The sequence below is a fragment of the Martes martes genome, assembly GCF_963455335.1.
Source record: "Martes martes genome assembly, chromosome: 14".
Lineage (NCBI taxonomy): Eukaryota > Metazoa > Chordata > Mammalia > Carnivora > Mustelidae > Martes > Martes martes.
In genome coordinates, this window is record NC_137902.1 from 25,628,252 (window position 1) to 25,651,096 (window position 22,845).

The window sequence follows — 22,845 nt, forward strand, 5'->3', positions numbered from 1 at the left end:
AAAATATATAAGAAACTCCTACAACTCAAGAGCAAAAACCAAATAACTCAATTAAAATATATATATATATGTATGTATATATACACACATGCATGCTTAAGTCATTTTAGGCTTTTTTCTTAAAAAGATTTTATTTATTTATTTGACAGAGAGATCACAAGTAGGCAGAGAGGGGGAAGCAGGCTCCCTGCAGAGAGCCTGATTCGGGGCTCAATCCCAGGACCCTGAGGTCATGACCTGAGCCGAAGGCAGAGGCTTAACCCACGGAGCCACCCAGGTGCCCCAAATAACTCAATTTTTAACATGGGCAGAGGAAGTGAATGGATACGTTCCCAAAGAAGACACCAAAATGGCCAAGCGGTATATGTAAAGGTGCTCAACATCCCTAACCAGGGATAATAAAATCAAAACCATCGTGAGCTATCCCCTCATGCCTACTGGGAGGGCTAGTATCACAAAGTCAAAGGATAACAAGTGTTGGAGAGGACATGGAGAATAAGAGAACTCTTGTGCGCTGTTGGTGGGAATGCAAATTGGTACAGCCAGCATGGAAAACAGTATGGAAGCTCCTCAAAAAACTAAAAATAGAGCTACCATATGATCCAGCCATCTTACTTCTGGGTATATATCCAAAGGAAATAAAATCACAATCTCAAAGAGATACCTACACTCTCAAGTTCACTGCAGTTTTTTCACCGTAGCCAAGATATGGAAACAACCTAAGTGTCCATCAATAGGTGAACAGAGAAAGAAAATGTTATACAGACACACATACACACACACCAGAATATTATTCAGCCTTTAAAAAGAAGGAAATCTGCCATTTGCAACAACATGGATGAACCCAGAGGACATTATGCTAAGTAAAATAAGCCTCACAAAGAAAAATCTTGCATGATTTTACTTATACGTGGAATCTTGAAAAAAAAAAAGAAAGAAAGAAAGAAAAGAAAAGAAAAATGGAACTGTTGGTAACAGAAAGTAAAACAGTGGCTACCAGCGGCTGGGGGTGGTAAGAGAAAAGGGAAGATGTTAATCAAAGGTACAAACTTTCAGTTATAAGATAAATAAGCTTTGGAAACCTAATGTACAGCATGAGTCCCTACAGTTAATAATAATCTGTTCTATAGTGAAATTTGCTGAGAGTAAATCTCAAGTGTTCTCAACACACACACACACACACACACACACACACGTTAACTATGGGAGGTAATAGATATGTTAATTAATCCAATTGCAGTAGTCACATCACAATGCATATATGTATCTAAACATCACACTACATACCTGAAACATAAGTGATATTTGTCAAAAATAAAATCTGTCCCCAAATAAAAAATAAGATACATAAAATAGAGAAGGGAAGGAAGACTGTTACCAGCCAAAGGAACAGCACATAGGAAGACAGAGGTGAGAGAGAACAGCTCTACCTCAGTGTGGCTGGAGCTCGATATGGGAGGGACGGGCTGGGAGAAGAAGCTGATTTGCCTCTTTGGAATAAATGAATAAAAGAATCCATGCAAAAGAAAAATCAACATATGCTTTCTTTCTACTTGCAAAAAACTTCTACTCTATTTGAGGTAGTAGATATTTGTTTTATGTTTTGTATTATTGGTTTAGTGTCACTAAGAGGCAGGTCGAAAGAGGACTGGTTTAAGAACCAGAAAACGTAGGTTCTAGTCCTAACTTTGTCACTGCACAATTGCTCTTGGGCAAATCACTTCATGTTCCTTTAGAAAATAAGGTGTTTGAACTGCATTCACTATAACCTCTTCCTACCTCCAACATCTATGTTAATTCTAGAAGGCAAGAAGGAACAGACTACTATAGACAAAGATGGACAAAGGTGACTTTGCAGAATGATACGCTTGGAAAGGAGTAAGATGCCAAAACCAATGGATGAAAGTCTGGGGGGTCCAGGATATGTATACAATCTCAAAATATCACCCCACAGATTATTCATTAATTATTAAAGGAGGAAGGCACTTCACAATGCTGTATTCTTGGGGAAAAAAAGAAAGATTTAACTTTGATTCTTATTATGGGGGGGGGGGAAATCAGACAAATCCCTTTGTGGAACATTCTACAAAATCAACTACCCTGGACTCCAAAAATGTCAATGTCGCGAAAGAAAAAAGGAAAAGGAGTTATTCTAGATGAAAGAACACCAAAAAGATAGGGCAATTAAATGACTATGGACTGAATATTAAACATGTCTGTACTGATACTAAGTTTCTTGAGTGTGATAATGGTATTGTGATTAAGGAAACTATTTATATTGAAGAAATACATGCTGAAGTATTTCAGAGTGAAGCAGCAAGATATCTGCAACCTACTTTCTAATGACTAATGGTTCAGGAAAAAAAGATACATATATACGTATACACACACAGATACAAATACATTCATATGTATACATAGAAAAAGAAACACATGTGGCAGCTTTGGCAGCACATACATTAAGCTTTTTCTGTGCTGCAATTCTTTTCAAAATAAAAAGTTGCATGGAAAAAGATAAGTGGAAATTACATAAGCAGAGAAAAGCAAGGTGAATCTTCCAGACAGGCAGTGTTAAGAGATACAGAAGTAGCAATCTGGAGACTGAAAAGAATTAAGAAATGAGATATTAATTGTGGCACATAATTATAAGTGGTATAAAAGTTCAGTGATCAGCAGAGCTTTCAGGAAAAAATGAAATTTTAACTATGTATTACAGGCAGAGAAGCTTTAAATGGGCAGAACTGTCTTTTAGGAGAGGGATGCAAGCAGAAGTATTGGCCAGGGCATAGGTACATACAAACACTTACATGTATGCTGATATAGACACACATGTGTATACATATACATATGTTACATATGCAGTTATGAGATTAGCCCTTTCTGACTGAAGGTACAAATCTGGACTAAAGTCAAAGTATAAAGACCTCAATAAACTCTGGAAGAGCTTGGTTTCTATACAGTAGATAATGGGGACTCTCATAGGGTTTTTTGTTTTGGGTTTGGTTTTTGTTTGTTTTGTTTTTTTTTTTGTATTTTTACTCTAAATAATAAGAGCAATGCTTGTGTAATTTAGAAACACAAAAAAAGTATTATTATTAATATTTTGGTGTATTTCCACTAATTTTTCTATAGTTTTCAAAACTTAATTGAGACCCTGTCGCTCTTTTCACTTAAAATAACCCATGTTATTATAAAAACCTTATACATGTTACTCTACGGGTGCCTGGCTGGCTCAGTAGGAAGAGCATGTGACTCTTGGTCTTGGGGTTGTGGGTTCGAGCCCCATGCTGGGTGTAGAGATTACTAAAAAAAAAAACTTAAAAAAATGTGGGGGCACCTGGGTGGCTCAGTCGGTTAAATAGCTGACTCTTGATTTCTGCTCAGGTCATGATCTCAGGGTGGGAAAACCGAGCCCTGTGTCGGGCTCCCCACTCAGCATGGAAATCTACTTGAGATTCTCTCCCTCTGCCCCTTCCCCTGGTTTCTCACTCTCATCAATTAATTAATTAGTTAATTAATTTTTACTAAATGGCTATATCATATATACATACCTAGATTTGCTTAACCATTCCTCAACTGGATTTTTAGATTGCTTTGGTCATAATTTTTTTTGCTATTTTTTTTAAAGGTTTCCTCTTTTTAGAGGTAGGGGTAGAGGGGCAGAGGGAGAGGGAGAGAATCTAAGCAGGTTCCCTGCCCAGCGTGGAGCTGAGCGTGGGGCTAGATCTCACAACCCTGACCCTGAGATCATGACCTGAGCTGAAATCAAGATTCTGAGGCTTAATGAACTAATCCACTCTGATGCCCAAGAGAGAGAGAATCTTAAGCAGGCTCCACACCCAGCACAGAGATCAAGGAGGGGCCCGATCTCACAACCCTGAGATCACGACCTGAGCTAAAACCAAGAGTCGGACACTTAACCAACTGAGCCACGCCCCTAATTTTTTGCTATTTTAAAAAATGATCAGTTTCTTTAAAAATTAGAAATAGAATAACCATATGATCCTTTAATTACACTTCTGGGTATATATAGCAAAGAACTAACACAGGGATGTGAATGGATACTTGCAAACACCTATGTGCACAGCTGCACTATTCACAACAGTAAACAGGTGGAAGCAACCCAAGTGTCCACTGAAGGATGAATGGATTAAAAAAAGATAGTATATACATACAATGAAATATTATTCAGCCTTGAAAAGGAAGGCTGTCCTAGCACACACCGCAACGTGGATGAACCTTGAGGACATTATACTAAGTGAAATAAGCCAGTCACAAATGACAAACACTGTATGATTCCATTCATACAATGTTTCTACTGGAGTCAAATTCAGAGACAAAATAGAATGGTGGTTGCCAGGGCAGGGGAGGAGAGGGAATGGGGAGTTGTTTAATGGGTACAGAGTTGCAGATGAAAAGGCTTCTGGAGATTGGTTCGTGCAACAATGTGAATATAATTAATACTATTGAACTGTACACATAAAAATGGTAAATTTTATCTCATGTGTACCACAATTTTTAAAAATTAGTAACAGTTAAAAAATTAAATACATTTACACAAGCATCTCTGCATTTTAAGTTTTGCGTGCACTTCTGATTAGTTCTTGCATTCAGGTTCCTAGAAGTGGAGCGTTAAGGGGACACACAAAAAGCAACAGGTTCTCCAGCATGTTGCTAAGTGACTTTCCAAAAGATTATACCAATTAATACTACCACTGACGTTACAGAAGAGTACTTGCATCACACCACACCCGCAATAATATTCACTTCAATCATTCAACAATATTTACTGAGCATCTACGTGCCAGGACCTGTTGTGGAATACGGCAGGGAATAAGACAGACACAAGTTCCTGCCCTCGTGGGGTATAAGTTCTGGTGGGAGAAGCAGGCCAAAAAAAAAAAATTTTTTTTTAATGTAATAGTAAGCAAAAGATACAGTATAGGGCGTTTGAAGAAAAAAGAACAAAGGGAAAGCCGACAAGTATTGCAGGGGACACACTGAAATTTTAGGTTGGAAGACCACAGACACAGCCTGCCTCACTGACACGGTGAAATGTGAATAAAGATCCGAAGGAAGGAAGGGAGAGAACCGCAAAGCTGTCTGGGAAATGGCATTCAGGGAAGAGGGAACCACAATCACAGAGGCCCTAAAGGCTGGAGCATGCGTAGAACGCCTTCAGCCCTCAAGAACAGCTAGGAGGCCAGGGCGGCTGAAGCGGAGTCGGGAGGAAGCAGTAGGAGATGTAATCAGAGAAGGTCCACATCTCCTGGGGTCTTGATAATTGTATATGATCATTTTTTTCAATGTTCTTTTATTATGGTAAGAGTGCTCAACGTAAGATCTACCCCCTTAAATTTGTAAGTATACAATATAGTATTGTAAACTATAGGTACAATGTTACTCAGCAGACATCTAGAGCTTACTCATCTTGTTTTTATCACTTTTTCATCCTATTTGGATAGGTAAAAAGGCAATGTACTAGCCAGGCTGCTGTAACAAAATACCACAGACAGCCGGTGTAAACAACAGAGGCTGTGAAGTCCTAGATCAAGGTGCTAGCCGATTTTAGTGCATGGCCAGAGCTCTCTTCCTGGCTTAAAGGTGGATGCCTTCTCACCGTGTCATCATGTGGCAGAGAGAAGGTGATCTCTCTTCCGCTTCTGATAAATCCCACTAACCCTTTCTGAATGCTCCATTAGAAATGGAAGGAAGAAATCAGAAGCTAAAATGAAGAAGTCAGAGAGAGACAGGAGGAGAATCAAGGCTGGGCTGTATCATGCCACCAGAGCCAAGCTGGAAAGAAGAGGGATCCTCACCTTAGTGCCAAAAACAGCAGGGGAGACAAGGAGGCTGGGAAGGATGACCACCGAGATGTGGATCTGGCAATAAAGGAAGTCACTGGCTTTGACAGTTTGAAGCCAGATTGTAGAGGATTAAAGATGAATCCATCAGGGGCAAGGAAGAGGAAATACCTACTCTGCCTTAGGAAATCTTGCAGTAAAAGCAGAAAAGAAAAATAACCAGGTAATGATGTCCCAAGACACAAAACTCTGCCAGAAATGCCTGCATAGCCTCTGAATGTGTGTGGAGGCTGAGCAAGCCTATGGGAGTATTCACGAACGTTCAGCCCTGCTGGGAGCCTCAAGCAGGCAGGCTGAATGAATACAGGAAGATTCTACCTATGCTGTGCACAAAGAGGCAGCAAGTCTTCACATTGGCCACTAATTGCTGGTTTGGTAAGTGGCCTTAAGAGGTCACCAAGAAAGTAATACCCATAGTAATAACTGCCGGTTTGTTGGATTTCAGCTAATATGAGCTAAACCAGCTTAAGTCAATTAAGGTTCTTTTCTGTTTGTTTAGTCTCACTATGAAACTGTTAGAGGCTCTCCTCAAACATCCAGAGATGTCTGGCTGTCCATCCACGTTTAAGAGGCTTGTGTTTAAATGCTGCCTGGACGTTCCGTGGCAAGTGATGAGTGTCACTGCAGAGGAACCCTACCAAAACGTTTATGTATTTTTAAACCTCAAGGAACTGAGTAAATAACAGATTTGTCTAATACGATGGGACTATTTCAGAGCAATACTGTTCGTAAGTAGAGCAAACATCAATTTCTCTTCCTAAAGTGCTTCGTTTCCTTGGGTAGTTAGGTAAAAGGAATAGAGGCAAAATCCATCATCATTATTTTATGTCATTTAAAAACAGACTTCAGGGTCACCTGGGTGGCTTAGTTGGTTGAGCATCCAACTCTTGATTTCGATGATTTGGGCTCAGGCTGTGATCTTGGGGTCATGGGATCTAGCCCTATGTCAGGCTCCCCACTCAATGGAGGAAGGGCATCTGCTTGAGATTCTCTCTCCCTCTTCCTCTGCTTCTCCCCCTCATACACGCTCTCCCTTTCTCTAAAATAAATAAATAAAACTCTAAAAAATTAAATGAAGTTAAATTAGGGGTTCCTGGGTGGCTCAGTAGGTTAGCATCTGCTTTCAGCTAAGGTCATGATCTTAGGGTCCTGGGATCAAGCCTCGTATGGGGCTCCCTGCTCAGAAAGGAATCTGCTTCTCCCTCTCCCTCTGGTCCTCCCCTTGCTCGTGCTCTCTCTCTCTCTCTCAAATAAATAAATAAAATCCTAAATAAATTAAATTACATTAATATTAAAAAAAAATAAAAACAGACTTCAGGGGATGCCCAGCCAGCTCAGTCAGAAGAGCACGTGACTCTCAATCTCGGGGTTATGAGCTCGAGCCCCACATTGGGTACAGAGATTACTTAAAAATAAACTCTTTAATAAATAAATAAAATAATAAAATAAAAACAGACTTTAGGAAAGACACCTAAATGACAGCTAACTTATTCTATAAAGTTCCTGTATACATTCAGAAAAAGAAAGAAGATCTTTCTTTTATCTAGATTTTTATCTGTCTGGGATAAATGATGTATAATAGGTGTTCAATTTTATAGGTGTATAATCAAAACAAAACAAAACCTTGATCCTCATCAAAGTTAAAATGTCTTTATTTTAGCAAAATGTGTAAGACTGGAAACCACTGAGCTTCAAGCATAAGTGCCTCCATAACATTGCTTTTATTTTTTTGTCTCCTTTTAATGACCATTACTGTATTCACAGTGATGATTCTACAGATAAAAGGAAGCATCAGTTTTCAGATTCAATCTCCAAATGAGAAGTGTTTTGAGATTATAAGCTTTATGCCCAAAGCACAAATCTAGGTGAAACTGAACGACTTCACCAATCCTTGATTTACTAAGGGCAACCAAGTAAATATCAAACAGCTTCATTCCAGGCAGTCCAGACACAAACCTAAACAAACTCCATTTTGTCACCTAATAATATGCTTTGAAAATAAATGTGACACAAAGTTAATTTTACTAAGCTGCTTGCACACACATGGGTGTGCAACGCACACATGCACACACATACACACACTCACACATACATCTTATGAGGTTTAAAATGCTATCCATCTTTCACCCAAAGGTTAAGGATTCTGATAAGGGCGGTAAATGGCACAATTGACAGCATGATTGCATTATGACAAAACACTCCACATTTCCTAAAGAAAAAAATATGAATTTCACCCAAATATACTACCACTTAATATCTACATCAGTGGTTCAAGTTACAAAATTCACTTTTAATAACATTTTAACAAGTTTTATTCCCCAAAACATTACAAAATACATGCTCAAAAAAAATGGGAAGCAACACGGAAAAATATATGTCCTTCCTTGAAACCCACGTTAAGAGGTAGTCAGTGTTAGTTAACGTTTGGCAAACATTCTTCTAGTCTTTGCAGGTAAAGGTATGTATACAGGAGCAAGGAAATATAAAATTTAAAGAAAGAAAATCTAAGCAGATGGCCCACACACTATGATTACAAAAATATTTTACTTAAGTGACTTGCTTCCGGCAGAACCTCACCCCCCCCCAACCCCAACCAATCCTATGCCCCTAAACTTTAATAACCACTGGAGCAAGAAAATATCTCTGCTCAGGAATCAACTCTGCGGAGACCAGATTACTCCTGCCACACACTAAATCAAGGAGTTATACTAGTGACTAAAGGAAACAAATATTGAAGGAGAGAGCATGCTGTCTTGTTCTAGCTGTTTTTAATGTTACCTCTTAAAACCTGCTCAAATATTTCCATCTCTTGCATGATTCTCAGGACTGCCTAAGCCCCAAATGCCATTCTGCAGAAGCTCCAAGTTGAGTCAGCACATTGTTTTTAATGATTGTAGATGGGCAAATGGAAAAACTGAGGCTTTGCACACTTCCATAAAGATCAGATGATGCCCTCAGTGTGTCTTTGCTAGCATGGGAAAATATTTTCCCTCTCAGATTACCACCCCTTCACTCCACCCCCAGCACCTAAAAAGAAAGAAAGAAAGAAAGAAAGAAAGAAAGAAAGAAAGAAAGAAAGAAAGAAAGAAAAGGAAGAAAAAGAACAGAGTTTCATTTTGTTTCTTCTGGTTACCTGGTACTCCAAAACCTCACGGATTATACTGATGATGGCAGCAGAAAATGCAGAGAGAATATATGCCAGGATTCTCCTTAGTCTCTAAAAATGACTCAAAGGAAACCCTTGGTAAAATGGCCTGGAAAAGAAAGGCACTACGAAGCCCCTTAGCTATTAAGCAAACAAAAACAGCTCTGTGCTCATCTCCTAGCCCAAATCCCAAATCTAATACAAAGCTACTCTAAATATTAGACAGATAAAATTTAAACTTCCAAACTCTAGCCAACTGTATTTTTGGTCTCTTTGAACACATTCCATGCAGCCTTTTTTCCCCCCTGTATCTAACCTGAAATAGAAAATTTACTCTTTCTTATCAACCTTCCCCGAAGAATGATGTTGTCAGTAGCCCATAGAGGGTCCTTCAACTCTACACATATGAAAGTGGCATGTAAAAATGACTAAAATTTTTTACAGAAAATATAAAATTCACTATAATCAAATGAAACAAACATAAAATAATCCCAAAACACATGTTTTTAAAAAGCACTTATATACTTTTTTAAAGAATTATTTATTTTAGAGGGAGTGCATCCAGGGAAGAGGGCCAAAGGGAAAGGCAAAGAGAGAATCTTTTTTTTTTCCTCTTAAACTTTCAGTTAAAAATTTTTTTCCATTTTATTTTATTCTATTTCTTTTCAGTGTTCCAGCATTCATTGTTTATGCACCACACCCAGTGCTCCATGCAATACGTGCCCCCCATAATATCCACCACCAGGCTCACAATCTTAAGCAGACTCCCCACTTAGCATAGAACCCAACACAGCACTCGATCTCAGGACCCTAAAATCATGACCTGAGCCAAAACTAAGAGTCAGATGCTTAACTGACTGAGTCACCAGGTGCCCCACTTTTACATTTTAAGAACAATCTGTTAGCTAATAAATGAGTTCAGCAAAGTGGCAGGACACAGGATCAAAAATGAATTCTATATATTAGCAATGAGTAATCCTGAAAATGAAATAAATAAATTCCATTTATAATAGCATCAAAAAAAATAAATTTATTCCTAAGTGTTTTGTTTAACAAAAAGACTGCAAATACACAAAACACTGCTGAAGGAAATTAAAGAAAAACTAAATAAATGGAAAGACATCCCATATTCATGGATGAAATATTTAATATTGTTGACATTGCGATACTCCCAAAATTGATCTACAGATTCAGTGCAATCTCTATCAAAATTTCAACTGCCTTTTTCCAGAAATGAACAAGATCCATGGAAAATTCATATGGAAATGTAAGGGATCCTCACAACCACAACTATTATGGAAAAGAAGAAGAAAGTTGGAGAATTCATACTCCCAATTTCTAAACTTACTATAAAGCTACAAGAACCAAAACAGTGTGTTGCTGGCATAAGAAAGACACACAGATCAGTGAAACAGAATTTAGAATCCAGAAATAAATCCTCACATTTATGATCAATTGACTTATGACAAGAATGTTAAAATAATTCAATGAAGAAAGAACAGTCTTTCAAGAAATGGTGCTGTAACTTACATGACATCAACACACAAAAAGAATAAGTTGGACCCCTACCTCACACCATATACAAAAATTAACTAGGATTAATTTAAAAATTTAAAAATTAATTAAATAAAAAATAAAACTAGGATTAATTAAAAAATTAATTAGGATTAAAAGCCTAAATATAAGAGCTAAAATATGAAAGTCTTAGAAGAAAATTGAGCCATAAATCTTTGTGACCTTGGATTAGGGAATGGGTCTTAGACATGACAATAAAGACAAAACAACAGAAGGAAAAAAAGGGATAAACTGGATTTCATCGAAATTAAAAACTTTTCTGCTTTAGAGATTACTACCAAGAAAATGAAAAGACAACTCAGAATGAGAGAAAATATTTGCAAATCATATATCTGATAACTATACATGATGTAGTACTCAGAATACATAAAGAATTTTTGCAAGTCAGGGGGCACCTGGGTGGCTCAGTTGGTTAAGCATCTGACTCTTGATTTCTGCTCAAGTCAAGATCTTAGGTCCTGAGATCAAATCCCGTTCTGGTCTCCATTATCAGCAGGGAGTCTGCTTGAAATTCTTTCCCTTTGCCCTCCCCTGGCTCATGAATGTGCGTGCTCTCTCTCGCTCTCTCTCAAATAAATAAATAAAATCTTTTAAAAAAGAATTCTTACAACAATAAAAAAAAATCCAATTTTAAAATGGGCAAAGGATCTGAAGATACGCAAAGGGCCAATAAGCACACAAAGAGATGCTCAACACCATTACACATCAGGGCAATATAAATCAAAACCACAATGAGATACTATTTCGCACCTACTGGATGACTATAATAATAAAAAATACTTTTTTAATTTTTAAAAATATTTTATTTATTTGACACAGAGAGAGTGCGCACAAGCAGGTGGGAAGGGGCAGAGGGAGAGGGAGAAGCAGGCTCCCCACTGAGCAAGGAGCCAGATAAGGGGGCTTGATCCCAGGACCCTGGGATCATGACCTGAGCTGAAGGCAGATGCTTAACCAACTGAGCCACCCAGGTACCCCTATTTTTTTTAATTTTAAAGTACAGTAAAAGAGTTGGCAAAAATATGGAGAAATTAGACCCCTAATACATTGGTGGTGGGAATGTAAAATGGTGCAGAGACCGGAAAACAGTTTGGCAGTTTCCCAAACAGTTGAAAATTGAGTTACCACATGACCCAGCAATCCTTCTCCTATGTATATACACAAAAGAACTGAAAGTGTATGTCCACAAAAACATGTATACTGATATTCATAACAACATTAATTATAACAGCCGAAAAGTAAGAAAAGCCTAAATGTCCCACTGGTAAATGGATAAACAAAATGTGGTATACATATACAGCCATAAAATGGAATATTATTTGACTATAAAAAGGAATTAAATACTGATATACACTACAACGTGGATGAACCTTGAAAACATTATGCTAAGTGAAAGAAGCCAGACAGAAGGGGCCACATGAATGGTTTCCAGGGACTGTGGGGAGTGGGAAGTGGACAGTGGCTGCTAATAGGTACAGGATTTCTTTTAGAGTAATGAAAATGTTCTGGAAGTAGACAGTAGTAATAGTTGCACAACCTTATGAATACACTGAAAACCACCAAGTTGTATGATACATGAATTATATCTCAATTTGAAAAATTTTTAAAAGAACCATTTGTTTCAGCAGTAAAATGTCCCTAAGGAGAAATGGGATAATCTGATTTCCCTAACATGAGCAAAGGTCAGTTTTCCCAAGATCAGGATTCATAATGTTCTCAGCAAACTTAAATTTCTCCTAAGTATGTTACTGCACAAAGTTAACAGAAAGATTTTTTTGCAAAGACTGGCTATGATCACCCTATACTAACATATCAACCACTTTTCTTATTTCCATGTTTCCCTTCAGTCCGCACACTGAATATTTTTGCATGCCTATAATCCATGCAAAATAATCAGTCAAATTTCCTGTATTGTTTTATTATCATTAAATAGTTATAATTAGCTGACGTTCATAATTTTCTTAACTCCCTCCCCTCCATGCCCTGCCTAGAAGTGTTAGACATTTATTTCCAATTTTTCACTATTTATAGATAATGTTGCAATATACATGCAACATGAAAAGCCAACGTAGCTTTTTTTTCTCTTGAATTATATCACTGAATTAAGATTTCCAGAAGGGGAAAAATTACTAAACCAAAGGGTAGGACATTTTAATGACTCCTGGTTGCCCTCCAAAAGTATAACAAATTTACATTGCTATAAGCAACAAAAATTTGCTATAGTAGACATTACCATTTTTTACACTTTTAATATAATGTCAAAAGATTTTATCAAAGTAATTTGAGATCTTCTTTTTAGGCTTCAAACTTTGGTTATTCAAGGGCTTCCAAAATCCGTGAGCACTTGTTCTATTTCTTTTAAACTTTGTAGTCTTTTTTAGTCACTTAGTCAAAGAGATTGAGGATTTTTATTATTATTATTGAAGTATAGTTGACATTTTATGTTTCACGTGTACAACATGGGAATTTCACAACTCTATATACATCATGCCGTGCTCATCACTAGGGTAGCTACCTCCTGTCACCATACAACACAACTAGAGTACTACTGACTACGTTCCATAGGTGACACCAATCATCCCTGTGACTCATTCATCCCGTAACTGGAAGCCTGTACCTCCCATTCCCCTTCACCCATTTTGCTCACCCTCCCGGCCCCCTCACCTCTGGCAACCACCAGTTTGTTCTCCATATTTATGGGTCTATTCCTGCTTTTTTGTTTGATCATTTGTTTTGTCTTTCAGAATCCACATACAAGTGAAATCATATGGCATTTTTCTTTGACTTATTTCACTCAGCATTCTACTCTCTAAATCCATCCACCATGCTGCAAATGGCAAGATTTCATCCTTTTTTATGGCTGTGTAATAATCCATTTTACACACACACACACACACACACACACACACCCCAGATCTTCTTTATCCATTGACTGGTCAAAAGCCATCTGAGGTACTTCCATAATTTGGTTATTAAGTAATGCTTCAGTAATGCTACAATAAACATATGGCGCTTAAATCTCTTCAAATTAGTGTTTTCATTTTCTTTGGGTAAATACCCAGTAGTGGAATTGGTGGACCATACAGTATTTCTATTTTAACTTTTTTGAAGACCCTCTATACTCTTTTCAATAGTGGCCACCCCAATTTACATTCCCATCAACAGTGCACATGGGTCCATTTTTTGCAACAACCTCACCAACACTGGTTATTTCTTGTCTTTTGATACTAGCCAGAATGATTTTTTAATTCAGCATTCCTAACTCTAAGAAGGGTAAAACGTGTAATTGATCATTCTGTTTTCCTTCAAAATATGGATGCATGTGGCCATCTTGTCAAGTAATAGCAACTGTTAGAAAAGTAACAGAGGCTGGAATTAATTCACAATAAAAGAAAAAGCCTGCAATAATTAGCCACTTTCAAGATTCCGAAACAACTATGAGCACACATGGCTCAAGGTGTCTCTTGACTAGCAATACCTAGTCCAAAGAAAGACCAAGAACAACGAGGAGCCAATAGCATCATCATCACAAAAATAATGGTTAAATGAGCACTAAGTAGTACTACTAGAAGCATTTTTATGTTTATTATCACAGTAATTCTTCTCAAGGTGTCTCTTGACTAGCAATACCTAGTCCAAAGAAAGACCAAGAACAACGAGGAGCCAATAGCATCATCATCACAAAAATAATGGTTAAATGAGCACTAAGTAGTACTACTAGAAGCATTTTTATGTTTATTATCACAGTAATTCTTACTAAGCATCCTAGGACTCAGAAAACATTCCATTTTACTATGGAAAGAACTGAGGCTTAAAGAGAGTAAGTTACTTGTCCAAAGTAGATCTAGGAAGAGCACGTTTTTCTTAACCTTTGCATTAGCAAGTGCTTTCTTCCCCACGGGATGTAAATTCAAAGACAGAAATAGTCCCATTTAGGTCTGACAGTAAGGGGGCTCGTTAAGTATGAAGAAATGAGAATCTCACCATCATTACAGCAGTACTTATAGTCAGTGGTAGTACTAATATAAAATGGGGGGGGGAGTCGGCACCCCCATTATCTCCATCAACCCCTAAGCCAATCTAATAAACATATCACCTACAGTGAGTCCTTGTTATCAGTCCCCTAGCTCCCCCTGCCAAAGTGTGCTACCCCTAAATTCCCTCTGTATAAACATTCCAGAGTTGCCAGTGTATGTGATGTTGAAAGAATGCTTCTTAGTGTCTCTTTCTTTTTTTAAGATTTTATTTTTGGGTTGGGGGAGCGCCTGGGTAAGTACAGTTGGTTGAGCCTCTGACTCTTGGTTTCAGCTCAGGTCGTGGTCTTGGGGGTGATGGGATCCAGCCCTGAGATGGGCTCTGCCCTCAGTATGGAGTCTGCTTGGGATTCTCTCTCCCCTGACCTCTGCCTGGTCCCCTCGCTCTCTTTCTATCTCTAAAATTAAAAAAAAAAAAAAAACTAAAAAAATTAAAAAAAGAGAGAGAGAGATTAGGCAGCCCTTCCTAACCCCACAGGTCCTGTTCCCATGCTTTAATAAAGCCATCTAAAAACAACAACCACAACAACAAAAATATTTTTTTTTAAGTAATCTCTACACCTAAGGTGGGCTAGAACTCACAACCCCAAGATCAAGAGTCAGATGCTCTACCAACTGAGCCAGCCAGGTGCACCTAGTGCCTCTCTCTTTCAATATTGGTAGGATTTCTGATTTTTTGATGTTGGTGGAGTTTCTGAATTGTGTCCTTGGAAAAAGCAGGTGAAAAGAGAATACTAAAATAAATTGTATTTAATCCTACTCATCCATTTCCATGTATTTAGCTTAATAAACTATTCCAAGCAAGCTTACTGGAATTGAAGTTTACTACCAAATATATGTGTTTAGAAGATAGGGCCCCCTAGAAAGAAATATACTACTTTGTACAGAATTAAAGTAAATATCTAATTGGAGTCCAGAGATTTGTTTTTTAAAGTCTAAATATTTCAAGAACAAATAAAACCATAAATATTATGTTGGCTCAGGCTATTTTGTGGGTTTTCCTGGTTAATGATATTTTAAATTGTATTTAGATTTGCTAGTAATTAAAATTAACTGGTCCCTCCCAGTAGTTTGGACTGTTTCAAAATTTAAATAATTCTGGGCCACTGTGGGGAGAGGCTGGTAGTATGTAATCCCCACAAAAACCAAGAGAAAAGCAGAACAAGGTCCTTCCCTGTTTCATCCAAACCATACCAAGTCAGAGCCAGTATTCAACTATGGTGTCTCCTGATCTAAAAAGCTATGCTCAAGCTTCCATGGTCCTATTATCACAAACAACCTCCCAAATCAGGAATGATTCTTGGTAAGAAATTAACTTATATTATTTTTTTTTAAGGGACACAAGACAGATGCATGAATGGGGCACATACTTCAATGCTTTAATGAATATTTCAATGGAAAATTTACAAATGAACAAAAATTTAAAAAGCCAAAGAAGTTTTGCCTTAAAGTCCCAAATCCAATCTTAATTACTCTCATAGAAGACACAATCAAAAAGAAAACACATCATTCATGGACACCCAAAACAAGTTAACTCAAATGAAATGTCTAATATTTAACTACTAAGGCTTCAAGCTATCTCAAGATCCATTTCCTAAAATACCTTGCTAGTCTGACCTTAGCAAAGTAAAAAATGCAATCAAAGCATTAAGCTAAAATAAAATGAGCTCACACGTTCAGATTTATTTTCTGTGTAACAAAACACCTGTCAACTATGGCTTGAATCTGGGATGTCAAAAATATTGGCATCAAAATCGCAGGGCCAAAACCAATGGCAAACCTGAATATTGCTTTTTCAATGACAAAGATAACTTTAACTCTGACCAGAGTGCCTTTAACTTGGGGCCAGAAGACCTGCTTGATGGAATGGAAAGAACTCCAATCTAGAAACAGGGACATGGATTCTAGTCCCATTGATGGTATACCAGGTGGGTAGTTCCTTAAGCAATCACTTAACTTTCTCTCTTTCTCAGGGTTTACTTTCCTTATTTACAAAGTTGACTAGACCAACGTTTTCTAAACTCACCTGACTGTAGGGTAACTGTTAACAATATGTGTCCCAAGACGCCTTCCCTAGATTCTGTTTCAGGACACCCCTGCATGAGGCCTAGGACCTTATTCTTAGTAAGTGATCCAAGTAGTTCTCATCATCTGGTAAGTTTTGCAAACACTGGAGAAAATGATCCTCAACCTGCCTGCTTCCACCTCTGATTCTACACTAGCTGGATAGTTCATAGTGATGACCTAAAAACATAAAAATTATAAGAGTTTAACATTGTTATTGTACAAAGTTACTAGAGATACAAGATCACAGAAGCCAATACATCCACCCATCCATCCCTGCCATCATTCATGCCTCTAAACACCAAGAAAAACATCCTTCTAGATGCTAGGCAAGTGGAACACTTTATTTGGTGAGGAAAAAAAGTTTCAACATTAAACTCTGAGCACACTGATATGGAAAGACTTGTGTTAGAGGAAGAGAGAATTATACACCTAATGTTTTAAGTGAAAAGTACACATCGCACTCTTCCCTTAAGGACCATTACCTGGTGATCCTACCTGTTCCTAGTTAAGGAAAAGCTAGAATATAGCCTGGCTAAGTCCCTAGTAGCTATAAAACCTCATGTTCTGCAGTACTGGAAGGTAATTGTTACAAAGTGAAAAGAAAAAAAAGCAAAACAAAACAACGATCACTGGTTACTAATTCTTCAAATTCAACCCTAGTGGCCAAGAGTCCACAATGTTTTACAAAGAAGGGTTTGTCAGGTCAATGGAGAACCTCTGGTTTCCTTTCTGCAAATAAAGGCAGCAACCTTCCATGTAGATTCCCTTCCTCGCCACAATTTTGCTTCAGGACGATTTTTCTAGAAGTCTCATAGTTTTCTACTGGGGTTTACTTTTATTCTTATCTATATTTATTAGTAACTGCAAAAGTAACAAAAGAAAAAGAGAAAAACTGCACGGAACACAGAGCAGCAGAGCTGTCAAGGATACTCATTAGCAATCAATTACTATATAGGTGACAACAAAAATGCAAATAAAATCAAGATTAAAACGCAAAACTGAATTTGAGTCCTCCCTGCAACAGGGCAGATAAAAAACAAGAGTGAAACATTACTGCATGCTTCAGCTATTAGAAAAAGAGCTGTAGAGTATATCAGTAAAGCAGCACACTAGAACATTATAATGTTAGTATAAAACATTTTCAAAATGAAACTTGATGCTTGGCATGAAAACAGAATTCTTTAGATTCAGGATCACCCAGGCCAAAAAACTGATTTGTTTCAATGGCAAAAGTGGGGAAACCAACTGTTACATACAATATCACAGAAGCACTGGGTTGAAAGCCATCTATATGTTTAATACATTTCTGTGAGTGTTGCCCAACAAGCTCTGAAGCAATGTTTTGACAAAAGACCAAACTTCACACTCACTCAAACCAGAAATAGGAGATCAGAATCCAGGGGACCAGTGCAATGGTGAAGCCTAGAGTGGTAAAGCGCTCCAGTTGGGTTGCCACACAGACCTGAGTTAAAACCCCAAATCAACAAATTATTGTGTGACCTTGAACAAATCATATAACCTGAGCCTCAATTTCCTCATTTGTAAAATGGAGAAAAGGCTTCGCTTGGCCACTAGGAGATTGAAACAAGGTAATTCGTGTAAAGCATTCAGTCCTGTGCCTGACACAGTCAATAAGCAATAAGCTAACTGTAAAATGAGTATGATGACTTCTTCCAACCTCAAGGCAAGCTGAGTTTCCAAGCAGCCAGGCCAAAAGTTCTGATCGGTAGAAAGAAGACGTTCACATACGCTTATAGAAAGGTAGCTTTTCATGTCTTTCCACATCGCGAACCTTTCCCCTCGGTGGTAAAGCAAAACTCATGCTAATGATGTACAGCTCTATACAGAGGACTTCAAGGCAGGCATTCTTAGTTGGGAAGGGCAATTTTCAATGAGATCTGGATTAATGATCTAACAGTTTGAGGGAGTTACTGGTGGTATTATTAGGAGAAGGAAGGAAACAGAGGAAGAAAAAGCCTTCACACCATCCCACACACCATTATTCAATAGAGAAAAAACAATAAAGGTTGACTGTTCACAGTATTTCAAATTGAATTAGAAAATAAAGAAAACAATATCTGGTGAAATATTATAACTCACAGGGAAGAAAGAACTAACACAGCTGTTCGTAAGGTTAAAGTGGCCAAACCCATCAAAAAAAGATCAAGAAAGGGAAGGTGAAAAATCAATGGTTCTTACAGTGTAAGTGACAAGCACCCACTCTATCCTTTTAAGATCATGGCTGACATTTCTCATTTGTACCCAGCTGTCCTTACCTGCTCTTCCAAACATGCCACTAACTTGAGTGTATCTTTAACTTGTACTACCTCCTTAACCAAACATATCACTTTCGCTAAGGACAAAAATAAAGTCCTGTGTATTATTATTTTTCAAAAACTCATGGGAAAATATTAGTAACTTAGTTATCTACTGTGAGAGGTAACATTGGAGAGAAAAAGTTGCTCCTGAAAATAAACCACAGAAAATACATAGGAATATTGTTCAAGGACAACCAAAAACAAGTTTCAAAATGATGCAGATTTTGAAATTCTGAGGTAGGGGCAAGGGTAATGAGCTGTAAAGTGAAAAGCTAAATTCTTGGAGAAAAAAGATACGTAAGTGAAGAAAAGGCTTCATTCAGCAGGGAGGACACACTAGTGTTTCAATCCACCAGGAGATAGGCAAACATTCTGATTTTAAAAAATCATGGAATAAATTATCTGTCTCAATGTTGCAAAACCTAGCAACAGAAAGTAAGTATTTCAGAGACATTTTTCAAGCACTGCAAGGTATCTTTCTGTACTAGAGATACTATTGCAAAATGAAAGAAGAGATTGGTCAGATGCTCTAATTAACAGCTTAGCAGTGAAAGGATAATAACACCCCAGCTGAAGCTCTCTCACCTAGATAATGGACATTTTCTTTTTACTGTTTAAGAACCCAGAAGAATCTCCTTCTGCTTTTAAATGCAAATTACCAATCATTGAAGCACATTCTGCTCTATTCCTTTATCTGAAAATTACTGCAATGGGATCCTGTTCCAGAGCGGACACCATTCAGCCAGGAGAATGGAATTAGGGCAACCACATGCTCTATGGGGATGTTCAGATCACCACGTCCATGAGCTGTCACTGCTTACACACAGCCTTTTTCGGTGGAGAGACCACTCTGAGTGCTCAAAATTCTATCTGAAGAAGAAAAACGTTGTTTTGAGGACTATCAAGTCATTAAAGGTTACACACACATTTTAATACCTACACTGACACCATAGCAATTAAACAGCTCAGCGGCCCCTGGCTTTCAAATAGCAACGCTAACTGTTTACTGGGAACTTTTTTTAAAGACAGAATTTCAGTAGTAATAGCACGAGTTGTTATTTGCCTGTTCATTACATGGTGAAACAAACAAAAAATACCACCATGCAAGAGAGGTGAGCAAATCAGACTCTGCAGGACTCTCCCCTGTTAAAATTCCCCAGAACAGTGAGCACTGACTTGAAGACAAGCTTCAACTTAATATATCAAGTGATCAAGGTCAAAAAGAACACTTATTAACCAGAAAAACTCAAGAAAGAAATAAACCACAATAGAGGGCATCATCCCACTGTTAAATGTGCAAGATTTCTGCCAAAACCACACTTGGTTTGGTAATTTTGTCAAGTAAATATAAGCAAATGGTGAAGAAAGCTAGACAAGATAGCCTCACAAAAGGTTAACTCACCTCTAGGCTTTCCAAGTCATACATTAATAATTAACTTTACTTTAAAACACACACACACACACACACACACACACACACACACAAACACCTCTTTTCTAGCTAAGGCAAGTCACACCCTAATGAGTGAATCTTTTTGGTGGTATTTGTCTTAACCCATTTGCTATCCTCAAAGGCAGACCTCAATCTGCCCTACAGGTGGCCTGACAACCAGCAACAGAGCTACTGAAAATGCACTTCCAATCTCTGAAATGTCAGTGAATGTTAAAGGAGGAGGGAAAGGATCGTATTGGGTTTAGCAAAACGATTTAAATGTTTTCCAAACGCCTGAGTTGAGTATATCTCAGCCAGATGTCAGAGCCTGGCTTTAGCCCCTATTTGCACCCACCCACTGAGTGGGGCAATGAACGCGGCAGACCCCTCAACACGAGAGTGCCGGCAGTATCATGCACAGAAAATAGAACGCCTGCTTTCTGAAATGCGAAAATGCCAGTGGCGTTAGCCTTATGCTTTTAAAAAACCTAGAAGCGCTTACTAGTTCAATCCATCCCCAAATCCATGCCACCCTTTGAACTTCGCAATTAAGACAGAGGAGAAATTCCGGTCAACTCGCCTTGGGGGGTTGGTCTGAGGGTAGAGGGCTCAAAGAGGGAGGAGGACGGAGAGAGAAAGCAAGCCAATGAAAGATACGAAAATTTCCCACCTTTCTTAAATTCTTCCAGCATAGCGTCCAACTTGGTGTCATTGAAAACAAAGTGCAAGGGGTGGTTATAAAATTTAGTGATGGTTTTCAGGGGAGTACAGTCATCTGGATCCACGAAGGCCAAGTCTTTGACGAAGAGGAGGTCCACGATGTTGGAGCGCTCCCCCTCAAATACTGGAATACGGGTGTAGCCGCTCTCCATGATCTCCGACATGGTGTTGAAGTCCAGAATGGCTTCGCCGGTGATCATGAAGCAGTCCCGGAGCGGAGTCATCACGTCCTCCACTGTCTTGGTGCGGAGTTCCAGCGCCCCTTGGATGATGTTCAGCTCCTCCTTAACGAGGTCGTTGTAGGGGTCGGTGACCCGGAGCATCTCCAGCAGTTTTTCCCGGTTATAGACAGTGCCTATCTCCTGGCCCAGGACGCAGTCCAGCAGCTTGCTAACCGGGTAAGAAGCGGGGAAGGTCATCATCATAAAAAACTTGGTGAGGAAGATGGTGTTGGCCCCTACAGCCAGGCCGTGCCGGGAGCAGATGGCCTGGGGCACGATTTCCCCGAAGATGACGATGCCGATGGTGGAGACCACCACCGCCACGAGGCCTGAGCCGGCGATGTCGTCGAGCAGGATGGTGAGCGTGGTGTTGACCAGCACGTTGCCCAGCAGCAGCGAGCACAGCAGGTAGTTGCCCTGCCTGCGCACAGGCTCGATGCGCTTGGCGTAATTCTTCTCCTTCTCCGTGCCGCAGTTCTGCACGATGCGCAGCTCCATCGGGTCCAGGGCCATCAGCCCCAGGTTGAGGCCGCTGAACATGCCCGACAGGCACAGGAGCAGCGAAATGAAGATCACCTGCAGCCAGAAGGGCAGCAGGAACTTCTTCTCCTCGCCCACAATCATCTTGGTGTCCTCGCCGTCGTGATAAATCCAGGTGGTCTCGGCCCACGGGGGCGGCGGGAGCCCGGCCACCCCGGAGCCGCCCTTGCCCCCGACGGCGCCCCCCGCGGATCCCGGGCCGCCGGCGCCCAGGGCTGGCGTGGAGAGCGATGTGCACAGGTAATAGGACTTGCTCTTCTCCATCTTGCGCAGCGGTTTGATCTCGATCTCAATGATGCCCGATGTACGGCGGTTGAGAATGATGTGGGGCAAGATGATGATATCTGAGGTGCGGATGCCGCAGCGCTGGGGGCCGCTGTCCGGCTCTGGCGGCGCGGGGCCCCCGAGCCCGCGCTCGCCCGGGCTGTGGCGCCGCCGCTCATGCTCCGTGAAGGCGATGCGGGACCACGTCTCGTTGTTGATGTTCTGCCCGTACACCCGCAGCTTGACCCGGGTCCGCTCGCTCACCCGCAGCGCCCCCCCTTCCATGAACGACACGTCGTTCGTGTCCTCCAGCCGCAACCCGATGATCACCGTCTCCTCGTTCTCGCCCGCTGCTGCGCAGCCGCCCGCGCCGCAGCAGCAGCTCAGCAGTAGCAGCGGCAGCAGCCGCCCCGCCGCTGCCTGCAGGACCCCCCGGCCGCGGGCGCTGAGGCTGCGGCGCGCCGCCATCTTCCAAGTGGGCAGTGCGGCGGCTGCCTGCCCGCCCGCCATCTTTACTTCGGGTTCACAAGCGCCACAGCCAATCATAGGGTGGCTGCTCCAGCTGCGGCTTCATCCTTCCCACCCGGCGGCGCGAACGCAGGCACCGGCCCCTGGGAGAAATTGCAGCGGAGCGTCCGCACACACTGTTCAGCAGTCTGGCTCCC

At 39.9% G+C, this 22,845-nt stretch overlaps 1 protein-coding gene across 3 annotated transcripts in view; it reads right to left on the reverse strand.

The window, feature by feature from the left end:
• CNNM2 (cyclin and CBS domain divalent metal cation transport mediator 2) overlaps positions 1 to 22,845 on the reverse strand; it is a 142,933-nt gene extending 120,088 nt beyond the window's left edge. For all 3 annotated transcript variants that reach the window (XM_080822319.1, XM_080822318.1, XM_080822320.1), the window contains exon 1: positions 21,106 to 22,845. In XM_080822319.1, the coding sequence (XP_080678445.1) occupies positions 21,106 to 22,726 (1,621 nt within the window). In that variant the 5' untranslated portion in view covers positions 22,727 to 22,845. The remainder of the gene's footprint in view (positions 1 to 21,105) is intronic.